At 48.4% G+C, this 22,352-nt stretch overlaps 1 protein-coding gene across 4 annotated transcripts in view; it reads right to left on the bottom strand.

The window, feature by feature from the left end:
* The window catches only part of plekhg2 (pleckstrin homology domain containing, family G (with RhoGef domain) member 2), a 201,311-nt gene that overhangs the window by 60,791 nt on the left and 118,168 nt on the right, over positions 1 to 22,352 (bottom strand). For all 4 annotated transcript variants that reach the window (XM_063063593.1, XM_063063591.1, XM_063063590.1 and 1 more), the window contains 4 exons: positions 15,982 to 16,048; positions 4,511 to 4,557; positions 2,226 to 2,376; positions 1,523 to 1,654 (listed from right to left, as the gene is read on the bottom strand). In XM_063063593.1, coding sequence (XP_062919663.1) covers positions 1,523 to 1,654; positions 2,226 to 2,376; positions 4,511 to 4,557; positions 15,982 to 16,048 — 397 coding nt within the window. The remainder of the gene's footprint in view (positions 1 to 1,522; positions 1,655 to 2,225; positions 2,377 to 4,510; positions 4,558 to 15,981; positions 16,049 to 22,352) is intronic.

A 22,352-nucleotide genomic window follows, 5' to 3' on the forward strand; every position in this document is an offset into this window, starting at 1 on the left:
GAGTTTCACACCCCAGGGATTAGCCTGAACAAGCTTCACACCCCAGGGATTAGTCTGAACGAGCTTCACACCCCAGGGATTAGCGTGGATGAGTTTCACACCCCAGGGATTAGCCTGAACAAACTTCACACTGCAGGGATTAGCCAGAACGAGCTTCACACCCCAGGGATTACCCTGAACAAGTTTCACACCCCAGAGATTAGCCTGCACGAGTTTCACACCCCAGGGATTAGCCTGAATGAGTTTCACAACCCAGGGATTAGCCTGAACGAGCTTCACACCCCAGGGATTAGCCTGAACAAGCTTCACACCCCAGGGATTAGCCTATACGAGCTTCACACCCCAGGGATTAGCCTGGTGTATCTGCTGTAAACCACAGCACCCACTCCCCACTAGTGGGTTCCATTCTGGTCCCTCATTATAGGAAGGATAGAGTACAGCACAGAAACAGGCCTTTCTGCCCATCTAGTCCGTGCCAAAACCATTTGAACAGTCTTCTCCCAACGACATGCATAGTCCATGGCCCTCCATACCCCGAACATCCATGTACCTATCCAAACTTCTCTTAAACATTGAAATCAAGGTCACATGCAGCACTTATGCACAAGGATGTGGAGGCTATAGAGAGGGGGCAGAGGAGGTTTTCCAGGGTCTTGCCTGGATTAGAGAGCATGTTTTATGAGGATAGGCTGTGCAAGCGAGGGCTCTTCTCCTTGGAGAGGAAGAGGTTGAGAGGTGACTTGATAGAGGTGTACAAGACGATAGGAGGCACAGATTGAGTGGCCAGCCAGATTGGAAATGGCTAATATGAGGGGGGATAATTTTATGGTGCTTGGTTGTCAGAGGCAAGTTCTTTACACAGAGAGTGGTGGGTGTGTGGAACGCACACAGGATGATGACAGAGGCAGACACATTCATCGTCATCATTCTGTGCTGCGTCGTACCACGTGGGCGATTGTGCTCTTTCCATGACCGTGACTGTTCTTGGCAAATTTTTCTGCAACAGTGGTTTGCCATTCCCTTCATCTGGGCAGTGTCTTCACAAGACAGGTGACCGCAGACAATTATCAACACTCTTCAGAGATTATCTGTCTGGCGTCAGTGGTCACATAACCAGATCTTGTGACGTGCAGCGGCTGCTCGTACGACTGTCCACCATCTGCTCCCATGCCTTCATGTGACCCTGATGTGGGGGGGGGGGGGGCGGCTAACACCTTGCCTGAGGGCGTCCTCAGGCTAGATGAGGGAAGGAGCACCTTACATCTTGTATCTCCAACCCGCCACCAACGCATTCGGGACATTTAAAGGACTAATGGATAAACACGTCATTGATAGAAAAATGGAGGGCTAGATGGGAGGGAAGGTTTGATTGATCTTACAGCAGGTTAAAGTGCCAGCACAGCATTGTGGGCTGAAGGGCCTGTACTCTGCTGTAATGTTCTTTGTTCTTCTTCAGCCCATTGCCTTGTCCACCTATCCCCTCCCAGCTTCCTGTAGGCTGTACGCTTCATGTCCCCCGTACCTGCAGTCTGACCGCCTGTTCCTGCTTCCTCTTCATGTCGTTGATGTACCAGGCCACTGCCGTCATGGTGATAATGGCCTCCTTCACCACCTCGTACCCGTCAGCGCTCTTGTCGAAGTGCTTGGCCAGCTCCTAGTCACGAAAGGGTGCGGGGGTCAGATTGGAATGCCGCTGGGACCTTCCCCCCCACCCCGGCCCCCGCCCCCTCCCACACAAACACACAGACCCCATGGATATAAACCCACTGGCCACGCACTGTAGTGCAGCAGTTAGCGTAACGCTTTACAAAGCTCATGTTCAATTTCCCGCCGCTGTACGTTCTCCCCGTAACCGCGTGGGTTTCCTCCAGTTGCTCAGGTTTCCTCCCTCAGCCCAAAGACGTATGGATTAGGGTTAGTAAATTGTGGGCACGTTTATGTTGGTGCCGGAAGTGTGGTGATGCTTACGGGCTGCCCCCAGCACGTCCTCGGACTGTGGTGGTCATTGATTCAAAACGACACATTTCACTGTTTTGTAATCATTTAAAAACCTTTAAAATTTATACAGAACAAATAAAGCTAACAAGTTGGAGTAACCAGGCCACTGTAGGGCCACAGTTACAGGGGGAGGTCACTCTGTCCCGACCCTCTCCTTGTTACAGAATCCCAGGGCAGACCACACTGAACCGTCTGCCGGAGCCCTCCGCTCGGTCCCACAGCTCTACCTGCAGCAGGAGATGGTATTTCAGTATCCTCTGGACAGGCTTCAGCAGGTACGTTTCCAGAGGCAGCGAGTGTGACAGGGAGGCCTGTCGCTCACGGAAGAACTTGGCCAGGGTACCGTTCTTCATGCAGTCCCGCAGCAGGGAGACAGAGCTGTGAAGGCAAGAGTGCAATGGTGCACAGTGAAGACCTAGCCAAAATCCACAGCACCCCCCTCCACCCAATCATCCACTCAGTTCTACTCCTCGTGACTCTGATCCAGAGCACAAGGCTTGGCCTAGCAGAGGAACAACAGTCTCGGCCTAGCAAATGGACATAAGCTTCGGTCCATCGGAGGGACATTATTTTCAGCCCAGAAGAGAGACATTAGCCTCGGCCTATGAGGAGAGACGTCAGGTTTGGCCCATCTGAGGGACATCAGCCTCGGCCTATGAGGAGACATCAGCCTCGGCCTATGAGGAGACATCAGCCTCGGCCTATGAGGAGACGTCAGCCTCGGCCTATGAGGAAACGTCAGCTTCGGCCTATGAGGAAACGTCAGCCTCGGCTTATGAGGAAACGTCAGCCTCGGCCTATGAGGAGACATCAACCTCGGCCTGTGAGGAGACATCTGCCTCGGCCTGTGAGGAGACATCAGCCTCGGCCTATGAGGAGACATCAACCTCGGCCTATGAGGAGACATCTGCCTCGGCCTATGAGGAGACATCAGTCTCAGCCTATGAGGAGACATCAGCCTCGGCCTATGAGGAAGCGTCAGCTTCGGCCTATGAGGAAACGTCAGCCTCGGCCTATGAGGAGACATCAACCTCGGCCTATGAGGAGACATCTGCCTCGGCCTGTGAGGAGACATCTGCCTCGGCCTGTGAGGAGACATCAGCCTCGGCCTATGAGGAGACATCAACCTCGGCCTATGAGGAGACATCTGCCTCGGCCTATGAGGAGACATCAGCCTCTGCCCAGTGGAGAGACGTCAGGTTTGGCCCATCTGAGGGACATCAGCCTCAGTTCAGCTGAGAGACAGCAGCTTTGGCTCGAAGTGAAATTGAGGTTGCATGCACCCCCTTGGGCTGGCAGCTCGTTCCACACTTTCACCACCCTCTGACAGAAGAAGTTTCCCCTCATGTTCCTCTTAAACATATCACCTTTCACCCTTAACCCATGACATCTTATTGTAGTCCCACCCAACCTCAGTCTAAAAAGCCTCCTTGCACTTACTCTATCTATACCCTCATAATTTCATATACCTCTATCAAATCTCTTTTCAATTTTCTATGTTCTGGGGAATAAAGTTCTAACCTAGTCAATCTTTCCTTGTAACTCAAGTCCTCCAGTCCCAGCAATATCCCTTTAAATTTTCTCTGTGCTCTTTCAATCTTGCTTACATCTTTCCCATATGTAGATGACTAAAACTGCACACAATACTCCAGACTGGGCCTCACCAATATCTTATACAACTTCAACATGACATCCCATCTCCTGTACTCAATACTTTGATTTATGAAGGACAATGTGCCAAAAGCTCTCTTTATGAACCTATCAACCTGTGACACCACTTCCAATGAATTATGGACCTGTATTCCCAGATCCCTTTGTTCCACCGCACTCTTCAATGCCCTACCGTTCACTGTGTAAGGCATTCCCTAGTTGGTCCTTCCAAAGTGTAACACCTCGCATTTGTCTGCATTAAATTCCATCTGCCATTTTTAAGCCCATTTTTCCAGCTGGTCCAAATCCCTCTGCAAACTCTGATAGTCTTCCTTGCTGTCCACTACACCCACGGTCTTGGTGTCATCTGCAAATTTGCTGATCCAGTTAACCACATTATCATCCAGATCGTTCATATAGATGATAAACAACAACAGACCCAGCACTGCTCCCTGCAGCACTCCACTAGTCACAGGTCTGCAGTCAGAGAGGGAACCATTTACTCCCTCAAAGCCAGCACCTAATCCATTTTACTACCACATCTTGAATGCCGAGCGACTGAAGTTACCAGGAAAGGTGATAAAGGCAAGGCAGTGGATGTTGTCTACACGGACTTTAGCAAGCCTTCTTGACCGATCTCCGATGCAACACCTTGTCAAATACCTTACTAAAGTCTATGTAGACAACAACCACTGCCTTGTCTTCATCAACTTTTCTGGTAACTTCCTTAAAAAACTCCATAAGATTGGTTAGACACAATCTACCATGCACAAAGCCATGTTGACTATCCCCAATCAGTCCCTGTCTATCCAAATACTCATATATCCAGTCTTTTACAATGCCTTCTGCCCTGGGCACTTACTTGGGATAGTTCATACAGTACACAGTGTAGATATCAAATTCTTCACTCTGTGGGGAGAAAAAACACAAACTTCTGTTAGGGTTTACATGGACAGGGAGATCAATAGACTGGGGTCACAAAACAAATTAACTCAACACAGATTGTGGGGCTAGGGAGAATGGGGAGAGAGAAGGGGGAAACAGGGGAACGGAGAAGGTGAGAGAAGGAAGGAGAAAGAAGGGAAGAGAGAGGGAGAAGAGAGCTAACAGAAGAGAAGTAAGGGGAGAGACAAATTGGGAGGGAGAAGGGGACAGAGATTGAAAGAAATGGTGAGAGAAACGTGGGAGGGAAGAGACAGGGGAACAGTGAGATGGGAAGAGAGAAAAGGGGAGAGAGGGGAGGGAGAGAGAGAGAAAGGGAGGGAAAGAAGGGGAGGAGAGAAGGGGAGGGGAAGAGAGGGGAGGGGAAGAGAGGGGAGGGAGGGGAGGGGGAGAGAGGGGAGGGAGGGGAGGGGGAGAGAGGGGAGGGGGAGAGAGAGAGAAAGGGAGGGAGAGAAGGGGAGGGGAAGAGAGGGGAGGGGAAGAGAGGGGAGGGGAGAGAGGGGAGGGGGAGAGAGGGGAGGGGGAGAGAGGGGAGGGGAGAGAGGGGGGAGAGAGGGGAGGGGAAGAGAGGGGAGGGGGAGAGAGGGAGAAAGGGAGGGAGAGAAGGGGAGGGGGAGAGAGGGAGAAAGGGAGGGAGAGAAGGGGAGGGGGAGAGAGGGGAGGGAGAGAAGGGGAGGAGAGAAGGGGAGGAGAGAAGGGGAGGAGAGAAGGGGAGGAGAGAAGGGGAGGAGAGAAGGGGAGGAGAGAAGGGGAGGGGGAGAGAAGGGGAGGGGGAGAGAAGGGGAGGGGGAGAGAAGGGGAGGGGGAGAGAGAGAGAAAGGGAGGGAGAGAAGGGGAGGGGGAGAGAGGGGAGGGGGAGAGAGGGGAGGGGGAGAGAGGGGAGGGGGAGAGAGGGGAGGGAGAGAAGGAGAGGAGAGGAGGGGAAGGGAAGAGAGAGGAGGGGAGAGGGGGACGGGAGAGAGGGGAGGGGAGAGAGGGGAGGGGAGGGGGAGAGAAAGGGAGGGAGAGAAGAGGAGGAGAGAAGGGGAGAGTGAAGGGAGATGAAAGGGGAAGGGAGAAGGGGAGAGGTACAGGAAGGGAAGGTGGAGGGAGGAGGAGAGAGAAAGAGATCAAAGGGGAGGGAGAATGGGGGGGGTGACAGGGTGATTTGTGAAGTCGGCAGTTTAGTCTTTGTGCCAGCTCTGAGACAGGTGGCCAGCAATTTCCCCACCTCAACCCCTTCTCCCTTTTCTGATTTGGTCCCATTGCTTGGATTATCCTCCTCTCTCTGGAACGGGGTCACACAGGGTAAGGTAGGGAGCGAGGGGGAGTTTAAGCACACAAGGATGGAGTGTTTACCCTACCCTCCCTATACCCCACAGGACAATCCGCTGACGTACTCTGTGTGTGTAACTGGCACCAGGGAGGAGGCCTAGGGTCCCACCAGCAGAGGGAGCTGCTGGAGCACAGGACGATAATCTGTCTGTCTGAGAGAGACAGAGAGAGGGGAGGGGGGGGATAGAGAGAGTGGAGGGGAGATAGGTAGAGAGAGGGGAGGAGAGAGAGCGAGAGACATACAGAGAGAGGGTGGAGGAGAGTGAGACAGAGAGAGGGAAGGAGAGAGAGACAGAGAGGGGAGGGGAGGGGAGAGAGAGGAGAGAGGGAGAGGGAGATAAAGAGAGAGAGGGAGTGAAGGAAAGAGGGAGAGAGAGAGAAGGAGAGAAGGGGAGAGAGAGGGAGAGGGGGGAGAGAGGGAGAGAGGGAGGGGGAGAGAGGGAGGGGGAGAGAAGAGGAAGAAAGGCAGGGAGATAGGGAGAGAGAGGGGAGGGGGAGAAAGAGAGAGGGAGAGGGAGATAAAGAGAGAGAGGGAGTGAAGGAAAGAGGGAGAGGGAGGGAAGGAGAGAGAGAGGGAGAGAGGGAGAGAAAGAAAGGCAGGGAGGGGGTAGATAGAGAGAGGGAGAGAGGGGGAAGGGAGAGGGAGACAGAGGGAGAGAGAGCGAGGTGTGGAAAGGGGAAGAAGAGAGGGGGAGATGAGGGAAGGGGAGGGAGAGAAAGAGAGTAGGCGCAGAGAGAGGGAGGGAGATGGGGAAAGAGCGGGAGATGGGGAGAGAGAGAGGGCAGGGAGCAAGAAGGTGGAGGGAGGAGAGAATCAGAAAAAGAGGAAGAGAGCGAGAGGGTGTGTGTGAGAGAGAGGGACGGGGGAGTGTGTGAGTTAGAGAGGGCAATGTGTGTGTGTGAGAGAGAGAGAGAGAGACTGAGAGGGGGAATGAGAGAGGAGAGTGGAGATAAAAAGTGAGAGTAAGAGAAGGAGAGTGGAGTAAACAGAGCCCAGAGTGTGAGAGACAGTATCCTTTTTTTGATGCAGTTTTCTGCAGTTTTGACCGGGGCAGATTGGCTCAGCGACCAGCAGTCAATGAACAACACAGCGTTAAACTGAACTAAACTGAACATTCCCAGACTGTTTCAAGGACTCTGCAGTTCGATGTTTAACATCTTGTGCAAGATTGGCTCTTTTTTTGCCGTTTGCGTGATTTGCTCTTTTTTTGCATGTTGGGTGTCTGATGTTTTTCTCTGAAGGGGTTCCCTGGTGTTTCTTTGTTTCATGGCTGGCTGTCTGCGGGACAAATTTCAGAGTTGAATACGGCATTCATACTCTGATGATAAATGTACTTTGAACCTTGAACCAACACTGCAGAAGATGTAAGCAATGCAGCAGAGTGTCGGGATCAGGAAGGGTGCTGGGAGTTCCGGTCTAGTTGGAGAAACATGTGGTTGCTTTGACAATTGTCCAAAGGATTTAATTCTGTGCTATTAATAATATGTGTGAGCAGCAAACCAGCCACACACAGCCAGAGAGATAAATCAGTTCAGGATCTGGGCTATTGCACGATGGAGAGAGGTGGGTCGGGTGGTTCTGACTACAGGAGGGAGAGAAATCAGAATCAGATTTATTACCATAGACGTACACTGAGTGGCCACTTTATTAGGTACACCTAATTGTTAATGCAAATATCTAATCAGCCCATCATGTGACAACAACTCAATGCATAAAAGCATGCAGGCATGGTCAAGAGGTTCAGTTGTTGTTCAGACCAAACATCAGAATGGGTAAGAAATATAATCTCAGTGAGTGTCTGTTGGTGCCAGATGGGGTGGTTTGAGTAGCTCAGAAACTGCCGATCTCCTGGGATTTTCATGCACAACAGTCTCTAGAGGTTACAGAAAATGGTGTGAGAAACTAAAATCATCCAGTGAGCGGCAGTTCTGTGGGTGAAAATGCCTTGTTAGTGAGAGAGGTCAGAGGAGAATGGCCAGACTGGTTCAAGCTGACAGGAAGGCAACAGTAACTCAAATAACCACGCGTTACCACAGTGGCGTGCAGAAGAGCATCTCTGAATATGCAACATGTCAAACCTTGAAGTGGATGGACTACAGGAGCAGAAGACCATGAACATAGACTCAGGGGCCACGTTATGAGGTACAGGAACTACTGAATAAAGTGGCCAGCTGAGTACATGTCGTGAAATTTGTTGTTTTGTGACGGCATAAAGACATAAAGATTACCTCCACTCCTACTCCAGATGCAACAGAATTTTCCCCCTTTGGTCACTGAGCACTCTAACAAACCTGTACAGACGTACCATTTAGAGTATCTTGTACAGCAACTTGAATGCGCAGAAATGCAGGAAGCTGTACAGGGTGGTAGACCCAGCCCAATACTTCACGGGCACATCTCTCCCCTCCATCAGCAGTACCTACAGGAGGTGCTGCGTCAAGAAGGCAGCATCCACCATCCGGGCCAGGCCATCTTCTCACAGCTACCGTCGGGCAGGAGGTACAGAAGACTGAAGACCCACACCAGCAGGTTCAAACAATCGGTTTACTGATCATTACGGAATGTCTCTCTGCTGCTTTCCGCTCTCTCCCCTCTCCCAACCATGATTCCCCTCTCCCTGTCCCCTTCCCACTCTCAGTCCACAATAGAGGCCCATGTCAGAATCAGGTTTATCATCACTCACATTTGTCATGAAATCTGTTTTGTTTTTCACAGCAGCAGCTGTACAGTGCAATACATAAAATTACTACAGTATACACAAAAGTCTGAGGCACCCTAGCATTATATATGTGCCTGAGACTTTTACACAGTATGGTATGTTGTAAAATATGTTTTTTTTGCGGCAGCAGTACAGTGCAATACATAGAATGATTACAGTATAGTACTGCTTTAGGCATGGACTTACGCAGATGACAGTGAACCAAGCTTTGTAACTTGAGAAATCCAAATGACCGTCACCTCCCCTTCACTCTTGCCCTCTCAGTTATCCTTCCTTCCTCTCTCTGCTCTTCCTCTTCCCTCTCATGTCTCCCCACCACTCTCCTGCCTCCTCTGCCCTCCACCAATTACAGTCACACCGTCAAAGGGCAGTACAGAAATAGGCCATTCAGCCCACTGTGCCAGTGCTGACCAGTGCTAACCTCTCACTACTCCCACATTCCTGCACTCAGCCCGGGAGCTTCAAGGTTCAAGATTCAGGACTGTCATTTCCGGTACACAAGGGTAAAGGAGAATGAAATCAATTGTTACTCTGGATCTGATGCAGCACAAAGAAAAACACAAGAAGATAAAAAACACAGTAATAAAAAACACATTAAAAAAATATAAATCCCGTCGCCATTGAAAGGAGGTTGTAAGTTCCTGTGACTGCGTGGAGTTCCTTTGTGTGCTCTGGTTTCCTCCCAGAGTCCAAAGATGTACCGGTTGGTAGGTCGTTGTAAATTGTCCTGTGATTAGGCTCGGACTAAATCGGGGGTTGCTGGGTGATGCGGCTCAGAGGGTTGAATGAGTCTATTCTGCATCGTTGTCGTCGTCGTCATCATCATTCATCAACATGTGCTGTGTCGTATGACATCATTATGTCTGTCATGACATCATCATTATGTGCTGTGTCATATGACATCATCATTATGTGCTGTCATATGGTGGTTGGGGGTGTGGAGGGGTGGGTTAGTGGGTGGAAGAGTTAATCAGCCTTACTGCTTGGGGAAAGTAACTGTCTTTGAGTCTGGTGGTCCTGGAGTAGATGCTGCGTAGTCCATGAGCAGGGTGGGTGAGGTCTTTATGATGACATTCCTTGCCAGTGTACCTTGGTGATCATCACCTCCCTCCATCACCCCCCCCCACCCAGCAGACAGTGTGCACCAGAATTCAAACAGTCTCTGTGTTAAAAAAAATTCTTCCTCACCTCCTCTGACCACTCACGTTAAACCTATGGCATGCTTGGTAGGGCAATGGTCAGCACAGCACTTTACAAAACCAGTGGCCCAGGTTCAATTCCCGCCGCTGCCTGTAAGCAGCTTGTACGTTCTCCCCGTGACCACGTGGGTTTCCTCCGGGTGCTCCGGTTTCCTCCCAAAGTCCGAAGACTGGTGGTAGGTTAATTGGTCATTGTAAGTTGTCCCGTGATTAGGCAAGGTTTATATCAGGAGCTCGAAGGGCCAGACAGTGTATTCCAATAAATAATCTCAGCGGGCGGTCTGTGTGTGACTAACTCTGCACCGATGGAACTCCAGGATCAGGATTTGAATTCCTTTGGGATTTCACTTCAATGTCTGCTATAACTTGGAACATTGGCTCCGATGATCCTGTCCCATGGGGCCAGTTTCCTTTCCCTGGGGTTCACCAACCTGACTTTCCCTCAGTCACCTGTTCCAGAATGTCACCCAGCACCAAGAGATCAGATTGGGGTGATGGTCCGCCCCCACCATCCCACAACCATCAGCAGGAGATAGGGATAGGACAGCTCCACCTCCAGCCTTGGGGGAGGGTGGTTTCTCAGATCGCAGGTTGATTTTATTTTGGAGATACAACGGGGAACAGGCCCTTCCAACTCACCAAGCCACACCATCCAGCAATCCCCTGATTTAATCCTAGCCGAATCACGGCACTGTTCACAATGACCAATTAATCTACCAACTGGTACGTCTTTGGAGTGTGGGAGGAAACTGGAGCACCCGGAGGAAATCCACATGGTCACAGGGAGATCGTACAAACTCCTTACAGACAGCGACGGGAATTGAACCCGGGTCACCTGTACTGTAAAGCGTCATGCTAACCATGACACTACTGTGCCATAGACCAATAGATCGGAACCTCATATTCTGCCTGAGTAGTTTACAGCCCCAATTGCATGTACATTGAATTCTCCTGGATCGATTCAAGATTCAGGATTGTTTAATGTCATTTCCAGTGCACAAGGGTAAAGGAGAATGTAAGTAATTGTTACTCCGGGTCCGATGCAGCACAAAAAAACAAAATAAGATAAGGAACAAAATAAAAAATTAAAAAACACATTAAATATAAATACATAAGATAGATTACATACATAGACTGTATGTCCACAAAGTGACGCTAGGCACAGGAGTGCCTGTACCCGAGCTGACTGACAGGAAACGATAGAGTAGTGGTGGTTGGGGTGTGGAGGGAGAGGTGCTGATCGGCCTTACTGCTTGGGGAAAGGAACTGTTTTTGAGCCCAGTGGTGCTGCTGGGGAAGGGCTGCATTACTGTAGAAGTATTAGTGAGCTTGTTCTAGATGATTGGAGTTTGTGTTTGGTCAAAGTGCAAGTTACATCGAGACTGTCAGTAAGACTGTCACCCACTATGAAGGACCCCCATCACCAGGGCATGCCCTCTTTGCTACCTTTAGGGAAGAGGTGCAGGAGCCTCACTCAATGATTCAGGAACAGCTTCTTCACCATGGATAATGGGCCCATGAATGCTACCTTTGCTTTTTTTTTTGCACTATTTATTTTCATTGGGGAGAGCCTCATCGCACACCTCTGCACCATCGGCCACAAACGGGATTTCCCAGTGGTCAAACATTTTAATTCTGATCCCTATTCCCATTCCGATGTGTTGATCTATGGCCTCCTCTTGTGCCAACCTCAGGGCGAAGGAGCAACAAACTTTCCACCCCTCCCTCTTCCCCTTTTTCCCATTTTGATCTTTTATCTCTTCTCACCTGCCCCTGGGTCTCCCCCTCCTTTCCTTTCTCCTATGGTCCATTCTTCCTTCCTATCAGATTCCTTCCTCTCCAACCCCTGACCTTTCCCACCCACCTGGCTTCACCAATCACCTTCCAGGTAGACTTCTTCCCCTCCCGCTATCTTTTTATTCAGGCATCCTCCTTCTCAGTCCTGCTGAAGGGTCTCAGCCCAAAATGTCGACTGTTTACCCTTTTCCATAGATGCTTCCTGACCTGCTGTGCTCCTCCAGCATTTTGTGTGTGTTGCTCTGGATTTCTAGCATCTGCAGACTTTCTTGCACTTATATTTGATATATTTCTTATTGTAACATATATTGTATTGCGCTGTACTGCTGCCGCTAAACAACAAATCTCAGGACATATGCCAATAATATCAAACCTGATTCTGATTCTGTGCTCTCAGATCTACTCTGAAATGCAGTATTATGTTGTGATTCAGCCTCTTGTACAGGAGTCTGAATCACAACATCTCTTTTTCTGTTTGGTGTGCTTTTTATTGGACTTGCACATTCTCTGTCTGTGTGACCTTGTCTATGACACTTTCTGCACACTTTGCCTTTGAATCAACAGTCATTTGCATCATTGAGAGGATTTGCCATATCGATAAAATTTCTGGCTTTTTGCACTATCAGGGACATTTTGTGTGTTTCACATTCTAAACTCTTTTTCTGTAGTTCCGATGCATTCTTTGCTGCAGCCTCTAATGATACTACAATGGTCAATGCCCATTCTAAGGTTAGTTCTCTTTCTGACAGTAGCCTCGTCTGAGTGCTTTGACTATCATGCCACATACAAGCCTGTCCACTAATGCATCAGAAAGTCCACCTCTAAAGTCATGGTATTGGGAAAGTTTGTGCAGTTCTGCAATGTATTCAGAAATGCTTTCATCCTTTAGTTCCTTTAGTGAAATTTAAATCTCTCAGCTAGTACTAGCAGCTTTGGGCTCAAGCGATTTTGTAAAATCGCAACAATTTTGTCGAATGTCTTGCTTGCTGGCTTTTCAGAAGTTACCAAGTTGCGTAAGAGACTGTATGTTTTAGCACCCATTAAGCTAAGAAGTGTGGAGACTTTCATTTCCTCACCCATGTCGTTAGCATTACATACAGTTCAACCCTCTCGCTGTATAGTTCTTAGTCTTCATTACCACAATAAACTTCATCAACTTTCCCCACTAAGGCCATTATCACATTATTTTCACTTTAGTTTTGCTAGTTGTGTGTCTCTCACTGTGTACTGTGCACTGTCACTAACACGTCCCTGTGCCAATATCCATGACTGTCTTTTCTGTACTGGCACACTCTTTCCTCTCTCTCTCTCTCCCTCCCTCCATCGAGTTCTGTCGTCTTGTAACTGTCGGTGCAGTTGGTGATATTCACTGACATTCAGGTTCGTGCCCGTCACCAATTTGTTGTGTCTCTACAACTACATACGGTCTGAAATAAATAAAAGGCACGCACTCGGAGGTGAAGTTAACTTGTGTATTCACTCGGCAGAGACCAACAAATCAATGCACATGGGTAAGTTATCAGTCAATAATTACTGCTAAGGTGAGTCACTGTGCTAAAAGAAATAGATCCGCACATTACATTTCCTACTGCTGGGTGACCAGAACTGTCAGCATCGAAGTTGGGTCTCTGGGGCTGGGGTCAGTATTCCCTTACTGCCCAATACCCTCCTCTGTGACGTGTGACTGTTGTAGAGGCCAATACACGGACCAAATGGAGACAGAATGAGTGTCTGAGAACCGTACAGTAAGCCTGATTTTCCGTTGTCTGAGGCCTCCCACACCCCAGCGTTCAGAGATCGCTTCTTAATAGCAGATGGTAATTTGAGAAGGACTTCTGGAGGATTCCTCATTAAATAATTTATGCTGTTTTTTTTACAGAGCAGTGCCCTGTTACAACCCCTCTGGGCTAAAACCTTTGAAAAGGTTCACAAATAAAATCTGAGAACTTTACACGCTCTGGAATCTACAGGGTTCCCTAAGCGTCACAAAACAGCGGTCCCTCATCTGTAGGAAGGGCAATGCTTTTCCTGCCCAGACTCTGTAACACAACAAGCAGGTGGCACTGCAGAGAGCAGAAGACCATGAGATATAGGAGCAGAATTAGGCCATTCAGCCCTTTGAGTCTGCTCCATCATGCCTGATTTACTATCCCTCTCAAAACCATTCTCCTGCCTTTTCCCATAACCTTTGGTGCCATGACCAATGAAGAATCTATCAACCTTCACTTTAAATACACCCAGTGACCTGGCCTCCACAGCCGTCTGTGAATTCCACAGATTCACCACGCTCTGGATAAAGAAATTCCTCTACGCCTCCATTCTAAATGGATATCCCTCTACTCCCAGCCTGGACCCCTCGGTTAATGGTAGGAATTCACAGTGTAAAAAAGGTCGAGAACCGCTGCTCTATCCCGAGGCTGTGCACTCTTCTCTTAGACTCTTCACTATAGGAAACATCCTCTCGCCATCCACTCTATCAAGGCATTTCAACATTTGATAGGTTTCAATGAGACCCCCCCCTCATTCTTTTAAACTCCAGTGAGTACAGGCCCAGAGCCATTAAACATTCCTCATATGTTAACCCTTTCATTCCCAGGAATATTCTCCTTTATTTCCTCAAGACCCTCTCCAACTCCAGTGCACCCGTTCTTAGATATGAGGCCCAAAACTGCTCACATTACTCCAAGTGTGGTCTGATCAATGCCTTAAAAGCCTCAGCATTACATCCTTGCTTTTATATTCTAGTCCTCTCGAAATGAATACTAACATTGCATTTGCCTTCCTCACCACCAACTCAACCTGCAAGTTGACCTTTAGGGAATCCTGCTCGAGGCCTTCCATCCTGCTGCCCCATTCCTGAGATCACAGCGTCAGCCCAAGGTTTCTGCTGTTTGTCAGAGCCCTCATTTTGTTGTTTTCTCATTACTTCCAAGGGAATGACAACCTTGCCGTTGGGTTTGGAGGCTTGTGAGCCTCAATGACCCAGACAGCTATGCTGGCTGGAGTCAGGGCCTTGTGCTTTGGTTCTTAGTAGGGTCACCTGTGCCAAACAGATCAAGGGTTAGAGGCCAGACTAAGAGTGGCCTATCGGTCCTCCAGGTTCGGGGGTTCAGCTCAGGACTACAACCCTGACTGATCAAACAAAACTGTTACAGAAACAGCAATGAAGAATCCTTCTACGTCTGTGTGTGACGGTATCCCCGAGTCTCCACCCGGGCTTGCATAGCTGACCCTGAACCACACCGGGGGCACATTGGAAAGGATGGCCAAGGACAAAGAGAGTTGGAAGACCTTCAACACTGCCCTAAGCACCTGTGACATAATAGACAGCAAGTCTTATTTATTCAGATACAGTATGGATCCAACCTTCCAGATCTTTCAGCCGTGCTGCCCAGCAACCCCCGATTTAACCCTAGCCTAATCACACAATGACCAGTTAACCTACTAACTGGTCCATCTTTGTACTGTGTGAGGAAACTGAGTACATGGAGGAAACCCACACAGTCACGGGCAGCAGTGGGCATTGAACCCAGGTCACCTGCACAGTAGAGTGTTGTGCTAACCACTATGCTACCGTGCTGCCTTCTCTTTCATCAACCACGGCTTTGTCTCAGCCTCGGACACGTTCACTGAAACGACAGGGGGCTGGGAATTCCAAGGATCCACATGCAAAGCAGAGAGATTCTTCGGCAGTGCGTAGGCAAAAGGAATTAGTTCAGTTCGCACAACTTTGTGGGCTGACTGGTCTGTTCAACCTCTACCTTACAGGGGCATCTCTTACCCTGGCACAACGCCACAGAGGGGGAGGGGGGAGGGGGAGAGGGGGAGAGAGAGGGGGGAGAGGGGGAGAGGGAGGGAGAGGGGGAGGGGGAGGGAGAGAGGAGGAGGGAAGGGGGAGGGGGAGGGGTGAGGGAGGGGGAGAGGGAGAGGGAGGGAGAGAGGAGGAGGGAAGGGGGAGGGGGAGGGGTGAGAGAGGGGGAGAGGAGGAGGGAAGGGGAGGGAGGGGGTGGAAGGAGAGAGAGGAAGAAGGAGAGGGGTTGAGGAAGGGAGAAGGGGAAGGAGAGAGTGAAGGGGAAAGGAGAGAGGGGGAGGGGGTAGGGAGGGGGAAGGGAGAGGGAGAGGGGGAGAGGGGGAGGGGAAGGGGGAGGGAGAGGAGACAGGAAAGAGGAGAGATCATACACATTTGATCATCCCAACCTTCAGAATTCCCTGTTCAGTTTCTCCATCTTCCCCTCCCCAGACACAGTTCTAGCTCCCGGTAATCACTGAGAGCTTCTGGGCGCCACAGTAATGGAGGGTGCTGTCTGGTTGTGGGAGGGGCTTTAACATGAGGGGAGAGCTGAAAATATCTGTCTACTCACTCGTTCCACAAAGCATTCCGCCACCCCAATGGGGTCCTTGCAACCCTCCAGGTCTTCCAGCAGCTCACTGTAAGAAGAAATAACTCTGTTAGAGTGTGTGGGCAAAGGAGAATCACAATCAGGATTAATATCACTGGCATCAGGCGCGTCATGAAATTTGCTATTTTGTGGCAGCAGTACAATGCAATACATGACATGCACTATCCATTATAGTTAGAAACACAGATACTTTGTGTGTGCGTGTGTCTATGTATACATGTACATTTATCATTCGTTCATTTTGTGCCATGTCGTATGACATGGGTGATCACAGCCATTCCATGACCATGATTGCCCTTGGCAAGTCTTTCTAGTCATACTTTATTGATCCCGGGGGAAATTGAATTTTCGTTACAGATGCTCCATAAATAATAAATAGTTATAAAACCATAAATAGTTAAATAGTAATATGTAAATTATGCCAGGAAATAAGTCCAGGACCAGCCTATTGGCTCAGGGTGTCTGACCCTCCAAGGGAGGAGTTGTAAAGTTTGATGGCCACAGGCAGGAATGACTTCCTATGACGCCCTGTGTTGCATCTCGGTGGAATGAGTCTCTGGCTGAATGTACTCCTGTGCCCAGCCAGTACATTATGTAGTGGATGGGAGACATTGTCCAAAATGGCATGCAACTTGGACAGCATCCTCTTTTCAGACACCACCGTGAGAGAGTCCAGTTCCATCCCCACAACATCACTGGCCTTACGAATGAGTTTGTTGATCCTGTTGGTGTCTGCTACCCTCAGCCTGCTGCCCCAGCACACAACAGCAAACATGATAGCACTGGCCACCACAGACTCGTAGAACATCCTCAGCATCATCCGACAGATGTTAAAGGACCTCAGTCTCCTCAGGAAATAGAGATGGCTCTGACCCTTCTTGTAGACAGCCTCAGTGGTGGTTACAGGCCTACAGAAGTGGTTTGCCATTGCCGAAGGGTTTTGGCCTGAATTGTCAACTGTGCTTTTTTCCCTGAAACTATCTGGCCTGCTGAGTTCCTCCAGCATTTTGTGTGTGTTGCACAGAATACTCCAAGTTAGGCCTCACCAATGTCATCCCAACTCTTGTATTCAATATATTGATTTACAAAGGCCAGTGTGCCAAAAGCTTTCTTTATGACTCTACCTAACTGTGATACCACTTTCAAAGAATCATCAATCTATATTCCCAAATCCCTTTGTTCTACCGTAATCTATTGTTCACCATGTAAGACCTACCCTGGTTGGTCCTACACCTCGCACGTGTCTGCATTCAATTCCATCTGCCATTGTTCAGCTGCTATTTCCAGCTGGTCCAGATCCCACTGCAATCTCTGACAGTCTTTCTTACTCTGTGCTAAACTCCAAATATGGCCTCACCAAAGGGTTTGGATGTGGACTTGAGGAACTGTGATCTTCGGGCCTAAAGAACCACAGATTGGGGAGTGTCATAGAGTAGAGTCATAGAAAAGTACAGCACAGAAACTGGCCCTAGGCCAAACACTTTTAACTGCCTACTCCTATTGACCTGTACCAGGATCATAACACTCCATACCGTTACTATCCATGTACCTATTCAAACTTCTCTTAAACATTGAAATCGAGCTTGGGATTAAAGACAGTACAGGCCTGATGGGCTGAAGGGTCTCCTCCCCTGCCGGAATGAACTTGGCTTTACCTGTAATTGTCACCCTCATGCAATATTCTAAGTTGCTTCAAAAGAGCTGACCATGGGCCAGGTCTTAACTCTGTAACTAGGAGAGAGCCAGGACGCTCTGTGGTTGAAAGAAGGTGGACACAAAATAATCTGCAGATGCTGGGGTCAAAGCAACACTCACAACACGCTGGAGGAACTCCGCAGGTCGGGCAGCATCCATGGAAACGATGAGTCAATGTTTCGGGCCGGAACCCTTAGTCAGGACAGTCAAGGTGGAAGCTGATCTCAGGAAGTGCGAGGTGGCGGGGGGGGGGGCGGGAGTGGATGGGGCTCTACCTGACTAATGACAGCAGCCCCTGAAACCAGACCACTTGACCTCCAACATCAGGCCGCACAGCTTGGCTGCTTCAACGGAGGATTGCTCTTACTCCAGGAAGACTCACGGTATCCTGGCATCCTGTGCCTGAACCTCCAGGGAAAACGTATCCTTGCAGAGAAGCTAGGAGCCCCAGGAATGCTGAACTGTGATTCGGGAGCCATTGCAACGGGATTGTTGGAATGGAAGTGCCCGAAGCAGGTATCAGGACTGGAAAGGAAGGGTAGGAAGGTGGGGGAAGAGGGACGAGGACTAGAAGGCAGGTATAAGGGTTGAAGAAAGAGGAATCTGAGAGAAGAGGAGAGTAGACCGTGAGAGAAAGGGAAGGAGGAGCTCCAGGGGAAGGTGATGGGCAGGTGAGGAGATAAGAAGGGGTGAAAGGAGAACCAGAAAGGGGGATGGAAGCAGAGAGAATAGTGAGAGAGTGGAATTGCCAGAAGTTAGAGAAACTGGTGTTCATGCTGTCAGGTTGGAGACTACCCAGATGGAACATGAGCTGTTGCTCCTCCCACCTGAGAATGACCTCTTTGTGGCATTAGAGGAGGCCGTGGACCAACACGTCGGAACAGGAATGAAAACAGGGTGGCCAGCACCAGGAAATCCTGCCTGTTGCAGCAGACGGGTGAAGCGGTTCCCCAACCTGTGTCAGCTCCGAAAGAAGGCTAAGGAGGCAAAGGAGGCTGAGTTTGTCACAAGTTTTGACAGATGTACTGTGGAAAGTATTCCAGCTGGTTGCATTATGGCCTGCCACGGCAGGATCATACGAAGCCGCAGAGAGCAATGGATTCAGACCAATACATCACCAGCACATCTCTCTGCACCATTTACATAGCTACTGCCTCAAGAAGGCAACTTCCATCATTAAAGAGCCCCACCACTCAGGCCAGGCCATCTTCTCACAGCTACCATTAGGCAGGAGGTACAGAAGCCTGAAGTCCCACCCTACCAGGTTCAGGAACAGCTGCATTCCTTCAACCATTCAGTTATTGAACCAACTGGCACAACCCTAATCACCTCCTCAGTATAGCAACACTGTGACCACGTTACAGTGAACCTTTTATGTTCTAATCATGATGTTCCTGTACAATTTTATATATGCTTTTCATGTGAATGTTGCTTATCTGATGCCATGGGCCTGTGATTCTGCAGCAAGTAAGCCTTTCACTGTATCTGTGCACACATGTATTGTACCTCCTTGCACAACTGAAGTCAGGTGACAGCTTATTGGTGGTTCATAAAGCAGGAAATACAACTAAATAACACTTCTGTGGAAATTTATGGTAAATGATCACCGCAAACAGGGAAGAGGCGAGCAAAGGCGAGGCTGACTCCAGGGCTGAGGCATGCAGGTGCAAGACGGACTCGGAACAAGGTCGAGGCATGTTCAAGAAGAAGTGGTCGGAGCAAAGTCAAAGTGGAGTTGGGGTGCGCGAAACAGAGAAAAGTTGAAGCCTAGGAGTTTCTTGTTTTGCGGCTACCTGTGAGGAGACAGATGTCAAGGTTGTACAATTTATACATACTTTGATAATAAATGTACTTCGAACTTTGAGCAGATGACAATAAACTCCACTTTGACACCAGGACCTCTGATGACCTGATATCACTGTAATACTGCTTCACACTAAAGATGTGAGAAATCCTATCACATAGTTTGAAGTTCAAAGTTAAAAGTAAGTTTGTTATCAAAGTACGTACTGTATATGTCACCATATACAACCCTGAGATTCATTTTCTTGCAGGCATTCAAAGTAAATACAAAGAAACAACAAAATAAATAAACCAATAATATCAGAGGATAGTTGGTTAACACAAAAAATGATCAAAAATACATAATAAAAGACCAACAAGTTCAAGACGATAAATGTAGAAATTGCTGAGAAAAACCAGAAAAATCTAGCCCATTACAGGATCCTGCAACAGTTTAACTCAATCTGATTACCTACACAGGCAAAATCAAGTGGCAAACATCATTCACCAAAATCTTACTTTAAAATACAAACTTATAAATGAAATCACACCTAACCATAAATACAAGCCTGATCCAGTTTTACCACACATTACAACACCTGTAAAAAGTATTCACACTTCCCCCCCCTTGGAAGTTTTCATGTTTTATTGTTTTACAACATTGAATCACAGTGGATTTAATTTAACTTTTTTGACACTGATCAACAGAAAAGTGAAAGTGAAAACAGATCTCTACAAAGTGATCTAAATTAATTAGTATTCACCCCCTTTAATATGACACACCAAATGGTCACGTGTAGCCAATTGATTTTAGAAATCACATAATTAGTTAAATGCCGATCACTTGTGTGCAGTCAAGGTGTTTCAATTGACTGTAGTAAAAATACACCTGTATCTGGAAGGTCCAACTACTGGTGAGTCAGTATCCTGGCAAAAACTACACCATGAAGACAAAAGAACACTTCAAGCAACCATGCAAAAAGGTTTTTGAAAAGCACAAGTCAGGAGAATTTTCAAGTCTCTGAATATTCCTTTAAGTATAGTTAAGTCAATCGTCAAGAAATGGAAAGTATATGGCACAGCTGTAAATCTGCCTAGAGCAGGCTGTCCTCAAAAACTAAGTGACCTTGTAAGAAGGGGACTAGTGAGGGAGACCACCAAGAGACCTATGACACCTCTGGAGGAGTTACAAAGTTCAGTTGCTGAGCTGGGAGAGACTGCACATACAACAACTGTTGCCCGGGTGCTTCACCAGTCACAGCTTTATAGAAGAGTAGCAAAGAGAAGGCCACTGTTAAAAAAAAAACACATGAAATCTCAGCTAGAGTTTGTCAGAAGGTATGTGGGAGACTCTGAAGTCAGATGGAAGAAGGTTCTATGGTTTGATGAAACCAAAATTGAGCTTTTTGGCCATCAGACTAAACACTATGTTTGGCATAAGCCAAACACCACACATCATCAAACACACACCATCCCTGATGATGATAGAGGGGTGATAATCTTCCTGAATCTGGTGGTATGAATACTGAGGCTTCAAAGATTCAAAGAACAATTATTATCAAAGTATGCATGCAGTATACAAACTTGAGATTCGTCTTCTCCACAGACAGCCACGAAATAAAGAAACACCATGGAACCCATTCAAAGAAAACATCAAACACCCATCGCGCAAAAAAAGAGCACATTGCATGTGCACAGGAAACTGCAGAGTCGATTAAACAGCGTAGGAATGTTCAGATCAACTTAGTGCTGTGTCGTGTGCTGACTACAGACCACAGAGTCACTTTGCTCCAGCATTCACACTAAGTACATAGAAACAACAAAATAAAACAAAATAGTAATAATAAATAAATAAATAAGCAATAAATATCAAGAACATGAGATGAAGAGTCCTTGAAAGTGAGTCCATGGTTGTGGGAACAGTTCAGTGATGGGGTGGGTGAAGTTATCCCTTTGGTTCAGGAACCTGATGGTTGAGGGTAATAACTGTTCCTGAACCTGGTGGTGTGGGACCTGAGGCTCATTGTGGTGGGTGAAGTTATCCACACTGGTTCAGGAGCCTGATGGTTGTGGGGTAATAACTGTTCCTGAACCTGGTGGTGTGGGACCTGAGGCTCATTGTGGTGAGTGAAGTTATCCACACTGGTCCAGGAGCCTGATGGTTGTGGGGTAATAACTGTTCCTGAACCTGGTGGTGTGGGACCTGAGGCTCATTGTGGTGAGTGAAGTTATCCACACTGGTTCAGGAGCCTGATGGTTGTGGAGTAATAACTGTTCCTGAACCTGGTGGTGTGGGACCTGAGGCTCATTGTGGTGAGTGAAGTTATCCACACTGGTTCAGGAGCCTGATGGTTGTGGGGTAATAACTGTTCCTGAACCTGGTAGTGTGGGACCTGAGGCTCATTGTGGTGAGTGAAGTTATCCACACTGGTTCAGGAGCCTGATGGTTGTGGGGTAATAACTGTTCCTGAACCTGGTGGTGTGGGACCTGAGGCTCATTGTGGTGAGTGAAGTTATCCACACTGGTTCAGGAGCCTGATGGTTGTGGGGTAATAACTGTTCCTGAACCTGGTGGTGCGAGTCCTGAGGCTCTCCTACCTTCTTCTTGATGGCAGCAGTGAGAAGAGAGCATGTCCTGGATGGTGGGGGTCTCTGATGATGGAGCAGTTACAACTACGTACTGTCCTGCTAACAATATCTGACCCTCACCCTAACGGTAACACATTACATGGTGCAGGGGCTCTCTGTGCACAAATTACTGCCTAATTTTTATGTGCAACACTGACTAGAGTCCTGGGATGAAATACTCAGAAGTAGTTCAGTATTCTCTTCCCTTTTCCACTTAAGGGCTCTGA

Source organism: Mobula hypostoma, chromosome 12 (genome assembly GCF_963921235.1).
Source record: "Mobula hypostoma chromosome 12, sMobHyp1.1, whole genome shotgun sequence".
NCBI classification, from domain to species: domain Eukaryota; kingdom Metazoa; phylum Chordata; class Chondrichthyes; order Myliobatiformes; family Myliobatidae; genus Mobula; species Mobula hypostoma.